General features: G+C 42.1%; 3 protein-coding genes across 4 annotated transcripts; 2 read left to right on the top strand and 1 right to left on the bottom strand.

The window, feature by feature from the left end:
• The first annotated feature begins 2,279 nt into the window (after positions 1–2,279).
• Positions 2,280–4,334, top strand: LOC135609116 (expansin-B16-like). The gene is made up of 4 exons (XM_065102208.1): positions 2,280–2,478; positions 2,547–2,853; positions 2,989–3,118; positions 3,882–4,334. Exons 1-4 carry the CDS (start codon positions 2,310–2,312, stop codon positions 4,074–4,076), a joined length of 801 nt encoding a protein of 266 aa, XP_064958280.1. The 5' UTR covers positions 2,280–2,309; the 3' UTR covers positions 4,077–4,334.
• A 2,322-nt stretch (positions 4,335–6,656) lies between these two features.
• On the top strand, positions 6,657–9,386 carry LOC135610323 (uncharacterized). 2 transcript variants are annotated; one of them, XM_065104703.1, is made up of 5 exons: positions 6,657–6,816; positions 7,153–8,490; positions 8,580–8,801; positions 8,917–9,036; positions 9,122–9,386. In XM_065104703.1, exons 2-5 carry the CDS (start codon positions 7,267–7,269, stop codon positions 9,182–9,184), a joined length of 1,629 nt encoding a protein of 542 aa, XP_064960775.1. In that variant the 5' UTR covers positions 6,657–6,816; positions 7,153–7,266; the 3' UTR covers positions 9,185–9,386. The 2 variants fall into 2 exon arrangements, with proteins under 2 accessions (XP_064960775.1, XP_064960776.1); XM_065104704.1 differs by having other exon boundaries at positions 6,668–6,989.
• A 504-nt stretch (positions 9,387–9,890) lies between these two features.
• On the bottom strand, positions 9,891–11,041 carry LOC135609115 (expansin-A12-like). The gene is made up of 3 exons (XM_065102207.1): positions 10,833–11,041; positions 10,413–10,722; positions 9,891–10,335 (listed from the first exon to the last, which is right to left on the bottom strand). Exons 1-3 carry the CDS (start codon positions 10,939–10,941, stop codon positions 10,023–10,025), a joined length of 732 nt encoding a protein of 243 aa, XP_064958279.1. The 5' UTR covers positions 10,942–11,041; the 3' UTR covers positions 9,891–10,022.
• Positions 11,042–12,039: the final 998 nt, after the last annotated feature.

Below are 12,039 nucleotides of genomic sequence, written 5' to 3'. Positions count from 1 at the left end.
TCAGATAATTTAAATATGAAATAATAAATTGATGTTAGAAGAACCAAATGAGCATTCCACTGACAGTATAAAGTGTATTATGCCACGGAATTGCCTCTCTAAGGGAGCAACTCTTTAAAATTCACTAGTGCAACGAAGATGTAAGGTGAGAAATAAAAAAAGAGAAAGAACCCACACGTCTGAACCTTATGTGTAGTCCTCATTTACACAACATTAATGATGAGCCAATTCCTAAGGGGTTTCACTAAACTTTTGATGGAAGTATGGACTTGACAAAGCATATCACTACTTTTACGACTCAAATGGCTTTGTATGCAATAACTAATGAGCTTATGTGTAGATCTTTCCTAATAACACTATACAATGCGGTTTGAAACTATTAGACACACCTTTCTCTAAACTTAGTTAGCTCTTTCGATTAGTTTGCTATGGAGTTCGAGCTAAGAGGTATATAACCTCCCTACTTATGGTTTGACAAGAAAAGATGAATCTCTATTAGACTACTTGATAAGATTCACAAAGAAGTGAGAATAGTATTAGACTAACACCCATCGATCCGTATTAAGCCTTCATTAATGGGCTTTATCCCTCTCACTTCTTTTTGTCGGTTGCCAAAAAGCCTTTCATCACCTTTCCAAAATTGTTACAAAAAGTCAATCATTCTATTATAGTTGAATCTCTCATTACAAGACAGAAGAAATTAGAAGGAAATAAGCTAGCTAAAGAAGAATATTTACCTCTAACCCCTAAAGACCTATTGCTCATATCATCACTCTCACGGGCCTTATAAGTAACTCAATTATGAATATTTACTCAAAATATTTATAGTGGTAAACATCCCTCCAACCTATAAGACCATCATTAGAAGGCCAACTATCAACCAACTCTTGAGAGTCTAGATAATATTATTTGACATCGAAAATATTACCAAAGAAGGTAGCATTATTGGTTCAACAACTCGATCTTTAAGATTCCTCAAGCCTTATATCATAAAGCAAGAGAAACATTGATCTCAATAAAATTGAAAATCGATAATCGGAATCATGATCAAGTGGAGAAGCAACATGTCAACCTCTCATTGATCACTTAAGGTTGATCATCAAGATACCGATCTCCTCGGAACCTTTCTTCAACATTGATGTGAAACTTTATAATTGATCAAAAGAAAATAAATTTTAAATCATCAAAAAATCAAATTATATTAGGTCAAATATCATAATCGAGATTATCATATCCTATAATTGTTTTTAACACAAGATTAAACAACTTTCTACAACCACGTTAAAAGCAAAAGTCAATATTACTTTACTAAAAAGTCTAATACATCCCTTCTATTGTTAAAGTTTAGTTATTCATCTAATGGTAGAGAAAGGTTTATTCTTTAAAAGAATATGATTTCATACTACTGAGATACTATTTTGAAAATAAAAATAAAATAAAATAATTTTAACAACACACTGAGTAGAAATCCTTATAAATAACTCTAAAATATATAAACATATATATATATATATATATATATATATATATATATATATATATATATATATATATATATATATAAGTGAAGTCAATAATCAAATCAATAATCATTCAATTGTTGTATGTCAACTATCGTGGCATTTTAGAAATTAACTCGTAGTTTCGTTCCGACTTCCAAATGCCCTCGTCGAACGTCAGAATTACCGCGACAGACCGACAGGGTGTGAACAGGGCGTGACGGGATCCGTTACATCGATAGGAGACGTTATTTAATGGCACGTGTGACAAACACTATCCAGCTCAAAGCAGTAGTTGAAGAGCGAACATAGCTGTGCCACGTGACATTTGATTCGATTAGCCCTTTGACGGACATAATTAGATCGCGTACACACAGTTGCTAACGGTTACTCGCCACAGAAACCGGGCGAGGAGGTGCAACTGTCGGCACAACAAAGGGGGCCACCAAATGTATAATATGACTCAGCTCACATGTTGGAGTCAGAAAGCAAAATAAAAATAAATATTTATATTCGAAGGTCTTTTACTACGAGATTAAGACGATGATTAAGACCAAAACAGCCAAATCACGTGGACCGAAGCGGGGCAGCGAAGCTGTCATTCGGGGAAAGAAGGGAACTCGCACGTGGTTGACACGCGGAGCAAAAAGACGATTACGGGTATCGGATCCCAGTCCCACCCGAGAAGCAACGATGGAAGATAAGTTTACATGACATGTAAGATGGCAATAAGAGGAAGCTCTCCGAATCTATATAAAGAGGAGTGGGGTGAAGAAGAAACAAAGGAGAAGCCCTGTAAGGGTGTATGCAATGGCTTCTTGCTTCTTCTCTCCCTTCTCCTTTTATTGCTCCTTTCTTCTCTTGTCCGTGTTTGCCTTGTTCTGTTTCGATACCAGCGAACCACACCCCGTCGTCGACCCGCACTGGCACCCGGCGACCGCGACCTGGTACGGCAGCCCCAACGGCGACGGCAGTGACGGTGAGTAAGGTGTGGCCAGTAAAGTGTTACGTACAATGTGAATTGGTTGAGCGTTCCGTGGTTGGCAGGTGGGGCGTGCGGGTACGGGTCGCTGGTGGACGTGCGGCCGCTGCGGGCGCGGGTGGGGGCGGTGAGCCCCGTGTTGTTCAAGGGCGGGGAGGGGTGCGGCGCCTGCTACAAGGTGCGCTGCCTGGACCCGGTCGTCTGCGCCCGCCGTCCCGTCACCGTCATCGTCACCGATGAGTGCCCCGGCGGGTACTGCGCCTTCGGCCGCACCCACTTCGACCTCAGCGGCGCCGCGTTCGGCCGCATGGCCGTCCCCGGCAAGGCCAGCCGGCTACGTGATCGTGGCGAGATGCCCGTCGTGTTCCGCAGGTAACTAAAGATCGAAAGGCTGACTGCGAGAACGGTAAAAGCTTCGTGTACTTCTTCCTGCAATCAATGACCATATTAGTTGTGAGCACTGAACATAGTCAGATCAAGCATTTACCTTCAGAAGTATATTTTCAGGACTCCATGCAAATACCCAGGTAAGAGTATCGCTTTTCATGTAAATGAAGGTTCCACAAACTTTTGGCTGTCACTACTCGTGGAGTTTGAGGACGATGATGGAGACATCGGATCCATGCATATAAAACAAGTACGTTTTTCTTACCTTACCGCTTTCTACTGCTGTTATCTCTCCATGGCATATGATCAGAATCATGTAGTACCATCTACAAGGTGTTTATAGACAGAACTGTTAGATGAAAGCTTATATTATGCTATATATGCTGCACATTTTGCAACCTATTTGGATTGCTATAAACATCATTTACGCTAACAATAATGGCTGGACATATGTCCAGTGTCTGCTTGCTGTCGACTGCCACAAGTCAAGTCTGCCTATCTATCTACTATCTACACAGAAAATTGCAGTTGTGGCTTCTCCTTTAGCTCAGCAAAATTAAGACTGCTCCTCCTTGAGATGATTACGTTTATTCTACAACTTATAACTATTGACTTTGTCCAACTCAAGATTAAGGTATTGCCTTGTATCAAAGATCTAGATCTTGTAGTGATAAAAGATCATGTGGACTCACATGACAAGCTTGGTCTGTGACTTCATGTGATACCTCGATTACAAGTCATCAAAGCACAAACAAGTCCCACCAGTCATAGTTGAAATATGATAATGGCAAGAATCTCAAAAGAACTGAAACCGATGTGGAATGCGTTGGCTTTGTGGTTGAAAACCTAATGAAGGCACTCAGCGGGAGCACTCAAAGCCAGGATTTGAGATGAAATAAAGCTGTTTTATTCTCCATCCATTTAGAACTCATGCAACCCTCTTAATCCGCACATTTTTGTCAATGAAGAGATCCAGATCGAAGAAGGTCTAAATAGTTCGTTCTCTCTTGCAGGCAAATTCTGTAGAGTGGCTAGAGATGAAGCACATATGGGGAGCAAATTGGTGTATCATTGGGGGGCCTCTGCACGGTCCCTTCTCAGTAAAGCTTACTACGTTAACCACCCGGAAGACCTTCTCAGCTCGGGATGTGATTCCCAGGAACTGGTCTCCCAAAGCCACCTACACCTCTCGGCTCAACTTACGTTAGGAGAAGTAGTTCTTGTAATGCAAAAGCGACTCGTGTTTGGAGTCCTCTCTCCGAAGGGGAGAGCAGGCGCCTAGTTCGATGAGGATTCCATGACGAGTCCTTTTCTGTACTGGTCTGTCGAATCGAACTCTCTCAGTCCGACTCTGAGGAGACATTCGACTTCGCTTGTTAGCGTTCTGAATGTAACACACAAAACTCATCATCTTTTTGGTGAGACAAAAACGTTTATGGAAATCAATGACTAAGGTGTTGATTTTACACTGCACCTACTGATTCAGATCTAAATCCATTGGCATGAGATAGAAAAAAAGGAACAGTATATTGTTACTTATTAATCAGACACACCAATCATTTCCAAACACTTTCCAAGTCGAAGTAGTATCCAGTGATCAACAATAAATCAATAAGAAAAAAGATGATTGCTTCAAGTTGCAGTTACTTAGAATTGAGCTTTTCGACAGCCTCGAAAGATGCAGGCTCTTATTAATGCCACTAGTACTGATGCTGGGGAAAGAAATGGTTTACCAGCTCAGAAGGCTGACAGCAACACTGGGTGGTAATTAATTATGTTATTGCAAACAAAATGAGTTGATCTGAAAGAAGAATCAGAATCTGTGAGCGTTTGTAAATAACCCAAACAAGCAGTTGACATGACCTTGATAGCGCAATTATGTCATTATTTTATTCTCATTTTGCAACGTACGTGTTGGCGGTGAGAATGTCTTTGCTTCAGCTTAAACCATGTGGATCAAGGCACTTTGGAATCAGATACCAACTCGAGAAGGAGATCGCTATCAACTCTAGTTTTCTAGTTTAAGGATGCATACTTTTTTTATGTCATTTGAAAGATGATCTCTGCTTGATCTGCAAAGACATTGTCTTTAATTTAAGATCGTTATGAATATGGAAAATAACTAGATTATTCTTCTCTATTCCTATCTTGAGTTGAGGGAAAGATTATAATCTCTTAACTGAGATAACTTTTTATAGGCGAGGGCTTCGTAATTAGGAGAGTTCCTCTATCAATGTTATCTCCTAAGGAATACTATTTTAAATAGATTTTTTTTTTTCTATTGACCAATATATTTCATCAGAATTTTATTAGCTATATTATATATTTCTTATCAATTATAAAAGGTTACAAAATCTAACATAGGTTGCTTTTTACCAAAGTCATTTATTTTCCTGAAAGTTAGAAAATATAGAAGGAATACATGTTGCTTATGGTCTCGTTGGAGTCATAATAATGTCAAAAATATATATGGAATTTAAGTTTCTTCATTTTTCTTTATGGGATGAAATTGTCTTGATAGCAAAAGAAACAAATTACAATCAAATATAAATCAAAAGAGTGAATAAGATTTATGTCATTTGATGTTAATTAATCTTATATGAAAAGTGGAATAAGACTTATATTAACTTAGGAGTCTGATGAATATATTATTGAATTGATTTGAGACATGATAAATGACTCTAGGATAAAAGAGTTCTCATGATGGGACTTGATGCATGTACTATTAACTTGAATTAAGTATCATAGACATTTCTTGTACATGCTCTTGCAAACCTTGAATATAATCTTTCTATGTTTATGGAGGTAAATCATACAAGTCTCCAAAGTTTTTTTCTTACTTCATATCTCTTTCCCATCAAAATCCTAAGATAATATAAAATTTTATAAAATAATAAAATTTAAATTCGCAAATATTTTATTTTCATATTTGAATTCCCTTTTAAAGTTACTCTTTATCCTTTTATATAATTATAATATTATTCTTTATTTTTGCAAAAGAAAAAAAGGTGTTCTTCATCTTATCATGAGTTTTCTGGTTTCCATATAAATAAGAAAGAACACCAAATTTAGGAATGCATAAAATGATCAATCTGCCTAAAATATTTTTTTTCTGTTCTCAAGTAGGACATGTCAACCAAAATATTGCATCAATAATAATAATAATAATAATAAAATAATAATAATAATAATAATAATAATAATAATATAACAATAATAATAATAATAATAATAATAATAATAATAATAATAATAACAGTAATAACAATAATAACAATAATAACAATAATAACAATAATAATAATAATAATAATAATAATAATAATAATTATTATTATTATTATTATTAATTAATTAATTAATAATAATGGTGAAGCCTTACATGCACGCATGTGCAAATGTTTGCGGCTGGAATACACCAACACAACGCGGCGCTGACCTCGAGTTAAATACTCCACCGGAACAGTTATACATAACATGGCCACTAATCAGCACTAGCCACGTAACCCCAAACGTTACCTTGGAGCTACTTCTTAAATGGCATCATCCGGAACACATGACACCTTCACTTGGGGAACGACGCTCCCCGTGCCCGGTCCGCGTGCGTACCGGCTCGTTTGAGCTGTTATGCGGGACCCACTAGGATTCGTCACGAGTTAAAGACGAGAAGATGAAAGACGGGTAGCGGTGTGCAGGGTAGACGATGTATTGGCTTTTTAATCTTTCGGAGATAAACGATGATTTAATGAACCGGTAAAGACAAAAGCCCCGAGGGAGGCGTGAGTTATTATCCGCCCGGTTGGTTTACTCTGTCCCATATCGACAGGGAAGAGGAATCATTGGAGCATCTTCTTTGGAGCCCCGCAGCATCTCACATCTCCTCAGCTACGCTTTCTTGTTCTATCATCCACCGACCAAAAGCGCGGATCACATTGAAGCCCTTCTAAGGTTTGGTGTTCCCTCCCCTTTTCTTTTCTTCGAGGAAAAAAAAAGGAGATTTTTTTTTGCGCTTTCGGATGGAGATGGTGGTGGAAATGGCGGAGCCGGGTGGGTTTCTTGCTTCCTTTCTCGGCTTAGATGTGGTTCCGGCGACGAAACAGCGAGTTCGATGGGATCCCAAGGTTTGTAATAGCGACCCGCGTGTTATCCTCCAAAATTAAGGTGTTGGTAGGGTTTCTGATCGTGATTCGGGAGGGTTCTTTCTGAACAATTGTGTGCAATTACTTTCCCTAAAATCTTCTGCTATCGAGAGTAATTATAGGGTTTCCGTGTGTCAAATGGCAGGGAATGCAGCTGAAGCACAAGATTAGACCTAGCGTTTTCTGACGCTTCCGAGCTAAATATCGGTATATTTGGTGCCGAGGAAGCGAATTGTTCTTTGACTTGAAGGATTTGGAGATGATAGGAAGAGAATCGAATCTGAGGAAGGAAGCCGCAGTGAACCTGAGTGAAGTGGCGGCAAGCACTCAACTACGGAAGATACGGCAAAAGGGGTACGTGTATGTGGAGCTGAGACGTGTCGGGAGGCGCATCATCTTCTTCTGCGTCCTTTGCCTCACCCCATGTTACAGCGAAACGGTGCTGTTTGATCATCTTGGGGGGAATCTCCATGAACGAAGGCTTGCTGGTGCCAAAGCGACTCTTTTTGGAGCCACACCGTGGCCTTTCATTGATGGTGTTCTTTTCTTTGATAGTTCTCCTGAGACTGACATGCTGTTACCGGATTCAGATTATCAAAATGATATGTCTATGGTTGTTAGTAACAGTTCTGGGAATGACGATGAAGTAACTTCGAGGTTTATAGTGAATCCGACCAGTATGCATGATGCTCCCGGTCTTGGTAGGAATTGCAGTGCGCAAAAGGGTAGTGGTAATGGTTCTAATCTCGATGGTTCCCCAGATGCTCAACGTGGATTAATTGTAAAAGGTTGCGGTGCTTCTTCAAGATCTAGCTGTTCTGTCGCAGACGAGGTTACAACTTGCAATTGGGCTGATAATAGTTTGATTATTCCTGGGGTCCTACTTAAGCAGGGAGTTTCAGGTTTGGCTGTGCAACCCTTGGGAGTTGGGCAGATTGCATACAGAGTACAAGAAAACAAGGAATCTCGTGGTAAGATCATTACCAGGATATGGTGTGCCTGGCTGGGACAAGAAGGATCCAACCTTAGTGATGAGTTGAATGTGCCGGTAACTTCACAATATGCTATAGTTAATTTCCCTTATGCATATGGCTTAGGTAGGAAGCCAACTCCAGGCGATGAAGATCTTCCAACGTCACCTGGTTCTTTCTTTGAAGTTGATGACACTGGGCATTGTAGGGAGAGGAAAAGGAAATTGTCCTCAGATCAGGAAGACTACTCAGAAGGTTTGAATGGTTCTTGCGAGTCCCCTTCTGGAGTTTGTCCAAGTTTGGACAGCATTGTGGCACAAGATCCCCAACAGCTTGAGACGAGACTTGTATCAAGCAAGGTCGTCGGGCAAGAGCCGAGAATACAGAAACGTCGTCCTGCAGAGAGAACCTGTGACATCTGTGGGCAGCCAATGCTCCGTGGAAAGGATGTGGCTACGCTACTGAATCATCGTACTGGTAATTTAGCTTGCAGCAGTAGGAACACTACTGGGGTAAGTTATGGATCTGCTATATGTGGCATTGTTCCTTTTGTTTTTTTTTCTGTCTGGGTTTTGATCAGTGACTACAATATACCATGTAGGCTTTTCATCCATTTCATGCTTCATGCCTCATACACTGGATCCTCATATGTGAGTTAGAAATGTTGGCTGACCAGAAACAGAGCACTGAAACGACAGAGGACGCAAGGGAAGATCAACGACTAGAGAACCGAATTTCTTCGGTCATTTGCCCGGAGTGCCAGGGCACTGGAATATCCATCCAAGGAGAGGAACTTGAAAAACCCACCGTTCCACTTTCTGAGGTTCACTGACATCTATCACCCCTTTCTTTGAACTTTCACGCTTATCAGAGTTTTTCTGTTTGTTATTTAACTAGCATCGTTTGTATCCCATCCATGTTGAATGTCATTCGTCCAGATGTGCCGCTATAAGCTGAAAGCCATCGAGGCAACCAAGGCATGGATGAAAAATCCAGAAATGCTCAAGAAATGCTCCACCGGACTTCATTTCCCTTCTGATTGTACTGAAAACTCAGAGGTTAGTACTTGATCTATTTGGATTGGACTAGTCAGGAAATGAAATCTTTTCAGATTAATGAATGCTCTGATTTCATTCATCCCAGGAGAATGTCGTACCTCTAAAGTTGCTGCACTTCTTTCGAGCCCATGAGCAGAGGCAGGCTTAAAGAACACAACACTGAAATGCTGGATTCCAGCCACTGATGGATGACTCAGTTGTCAGATGTAAATATTCACTTCTGTGTCGTACAAATTTTTACATTTGGCTTCTAGAGACGCTTGGGCATGTAGAAAGAGATTAGCGAGTCTTGTATCACATCTTACCTGCAATTTGCTGTGAATGCTATTACCGGATGCTGGTCTTCGTTACTAATTGTTTGCTGTAGACAATACCATCGTCTTCAAGACATACTCTGTTTTCCCATTCAGTGTTGCAATTTCTTGATGCGATCTTTTGAGTGCATTCGATTAAATGAACTGCTTCCGTGGCATGTGCCGCCCATCGGATGCATGTAAATTTGTTCTGAGATTACTCCATCGGTAATAGGGGAAATTTGTACTGAGATTAGCCAACATAGAGCATTTAATTTTGAGGATGAGCGTGCATCATCCTCAAATGCTGTGTTGGACTCAAAAACTGCATTGGGGGCCGCGAGAGAGAGAGAGAGCGACTGGTTGTCTAATATCAGGTGTATTGTTCCTTCGTTGTTTTTACTGTCGCAAGCCTATTTAGTAAAGAAACAGGTAAAGAATATGTATTTTATTGCGATTAAATGGTGCAATATATGCGCTTACAAACTTGCTGATTCAGAGACATTTTATATAGTTACGATTGTTGCCTTAGGCATCAATCGAGTAACAACATGAAGCAAATTACCGAATAGAAGAATAAATTTCGTAATAGCAGCAATGAGAAATATATAGATGGGCCAAATTACGCCATCAAGGAATTCAATGTTGCTCGTAGTTCCTGTAGCTATGGGTCGATGTCCTCTCAGTCTTCTGCTACGAGAACTGAGTCTGGGACACGAAGGTCTCCCCGGGGCTCCAGCTCGAGGGTACGACGCCTGAGAACTCTAGGGTCTTCCCGTCGCCGAGCGCGAGCCGGAACGACAGCCGCTGGTTCCGGTAGTCGGCGTTGGTCTGCCAGTTGGCGCCCCAGTTCCGCTGCATGGCGCTCCACGTCGACGCCCTCGAGCCCCTGATCCATGCAGCCTTCACGTCGCCGCTCCCCCCCACGTTGGAGAACATCACCAGGTTGAAGTTTCCCTGTCCTTTCAGCGTGAACCGCACTCCGCCTGACCTCTTGCAGGCCACCCTGGTACAGAAGGAAGAGCTTTAGATGCGACGGTGAGTCTTGTCTGATCGCTGCACGCAGAAGGTGAGTCGGCGTACCTTCTGTAGAGGACTGGGACGATGCCTTCGCTGCCTACACGAGCGATGCGGGAGAAGGCGGGGAGAGACATGTCGAAGTGACGACGGGGCGGGTCGCACCAACCACCGTTGTTGTTGGGAGGACAGAAGTTGGTGGCGGTGATGGTGACGGTGGCGTGGCCAAGGCACCACTGCGGGTCGGCGCCTGCGTCACAGGCGATCTCGAAGCACGCGCCGCAGGCCTCGCCCTGTCGGAACAGCGCGCCGCTTAAGGCTGCCGTGTTGATGCCGAAGCCGGCGTGGATGGTGTTGTCGTAACCACAAGCTCCTCCTGTGAAGCACGATCAAACATGCACACGGATGAGGTACAACGAGGCTCGAGTGCTTCAGCTAATCAGTGTCGTTAGAACTGAAACAGCCATACAAAGCTATGCCTCTTACCAAGCGAAGTAGGGTCTTGGTTGGCTCCGTAGAACGTGGCATGCCCCGGCAACCACTGAGCCTTGGCCACCGCCAGGCTTAGCATCGTGAAGAAGATGAGTGAGACCATCGTTCTCCGATCGCGAGAAAGACAAGTTTAACTATCACAGGAAGAGATATATGACTGCAGCTACTATGGCTTTGCGGTGAGGAGGCAAAGCAACGTTGGAGTCCGCTTTTATAGAGTAATGCAAGGGAGACGCGTCCGTCGTCGGTGGTGACATAATAAACGGAGGGATACAAATATATATTGTTGTTGCGGCGGTGCGGGAGATCGACGCGGTCGCGTTGCCTTCACCGAACTCGTCCTGTCAAGTACCAACATGGGCGGTACGGCTTGTCTGCCAACCGCCCGAGTGCCAACTGTTGCGACACATGCACGTAGAGCTTCTTTCACCTAACACGCATGGATTCTGATGACGTCCCCTCCCCTCTCTCGGCCTGCCACTTGACGCTCGCGCATTTCTCTCAAAATTAGCATGGAAATAGCAGATAAGATTAGGATTTCGTATGAAAGTAATTGCATCCAAGACATCTAACACCTATCGACCACTGTGGCACACTTTTTGACGACAGTTGCATGTTAAGAAATAGATGCTCGAGGAAATTAATGGTCGGAACGGGAAGTGGAGATTAAGTGGATCACACCGTGTGGAGCCCCCTCAACCATGTCCATTGAAATGGAAGCACAAATAGCTGTAAGGCAGACGACCGCTGTTTCCTGCATGCGTTCTTCGTGGGGTCAAAATGGCAATGTCCTGAGAGCGCGGTCTACTCCGCCTCATTAGTTCGACTGCACTGTAGAACGTGGCCGTGTTTGCAGTCACCCGATATGACTTTTTCTGTACCGGACGTTGTTCGACCGGGGAAAAGTCGTGACGGTGCACGCAAACACTCGTTGCAGTGGCCGAAAGGACATGGGCTTTGAATCGCCACCGAGCTATGCCTAATTTTTAGCTGGAAACAGAGGCATGTGAGGAACGGTCACTTGTTTGATTGAAAAAGGAACGATTCGGTAGATTGTATTTCCGATTACTATTTGTCTGTAATACGAAGAATTCAATTTGCTGCCTTGGTGAGGTTTTTATTATTATTATATTTGATATTGATAAGAATATTTAATCTCATATTGATTGAGGAATAAAAGAATCAATTACTCGTAAGTCCG

Source organism: Musa acuminata, chromosome BXJ2-4 (assembly GCF_036884655.1).
Source record: "Musa acuminata AAA Group cultivar baxijiao chromosome BXJ2-4, Cavendish_Baxijiao_AAA, whole genome shotgun sequence".
In the NCBI taxonomy this organism is placed as follows: Eukaryota; Viridiplantae; Streptophyta; class Magnoliopsida; order Zingiberales; family Musaceae; genus Musa; species Musa acuminata.
The sequence above is the reverse complement of the archived record's forward strand: the minus strand, read 5'-3'. Positions and strand labels throughout refer to the sequence as shown.

What these genes read in the sequence shown, in the direction of transcription:
- LOC135610323 (XM_065104703.1), top strand. Translation starts at nt 7,267, where the DNA reads ATGATAGGAAGAGAATCGAATCTGAGGAAGGAAGCCGCAGTGAACCTG. An exon ending in GCAGTAGGAACACTACTGGG is followed by an intron (nt 8,491 to 8,579) that starts GTAAGTTATGGA and finishes TATACCATGTAG; the next exon opens with GCTTTTCATCCATTTCATGC. An exon ending in ATTGTACTGAAAACTCAGAG is followed by an intron (nt 9,037 to 9,121) that starts GTTAGTACTTGA and finishes CATTCATCCCAG; the next exon opens with GAGAATGTCGTACCTCTAAA.
- LOC135609115 (XM_065102207.1), bottom strand. Translation starts at nt 10,941, where the DNA reads ATGGTCTCACTCATCTTCTTCACGATGCTAAGCCTGGCGGTGGCCAAG. An exon ending in CCAAGACCCTACTTCGCTTG is followed by an intron (nt 10,723 to 10,832) that starts GTAAGAGGCATA and finishes CGTGCTTCACAG; the next exon opens with GAGGAGCTTGTGGTTACGAC. An exon ending in GTCCCAGTCCTCTACAGAAG is followed by an intron (nt 10,336 to 10,412) that starts GTACGCCGACTC and finishes CTTCTGTACCAG; the next exon opens with GGTGGCCTGCAAGAGGTCAG.
- LOC135609116 (XM_065102208.1), top strand. Translation starts at nt 2,310, where the DNA reads ATGGCTTCTTGCTTCTTCTCTCCCTTCTCCTTTTATTGCTCCTTTCTT. An exon ending in ATGCCCGTCGTGTTCCGCAG is followed by an intron (nt 2,854 to 2,988) that starts GTAACTAAAGAT and finishes GTATATTTTCAG; the next exon opens with GACTCCATGCAAATACCCAG. An exon ending in GATCCATGCATATAAAACAA is followed by an intron (nt 3,119 to 3,881) that starts GTACGTTTTTCT and finishes TCTCTCTTGCAG; the next exon opens with GCAAATTCTGTAGAGTGGCT.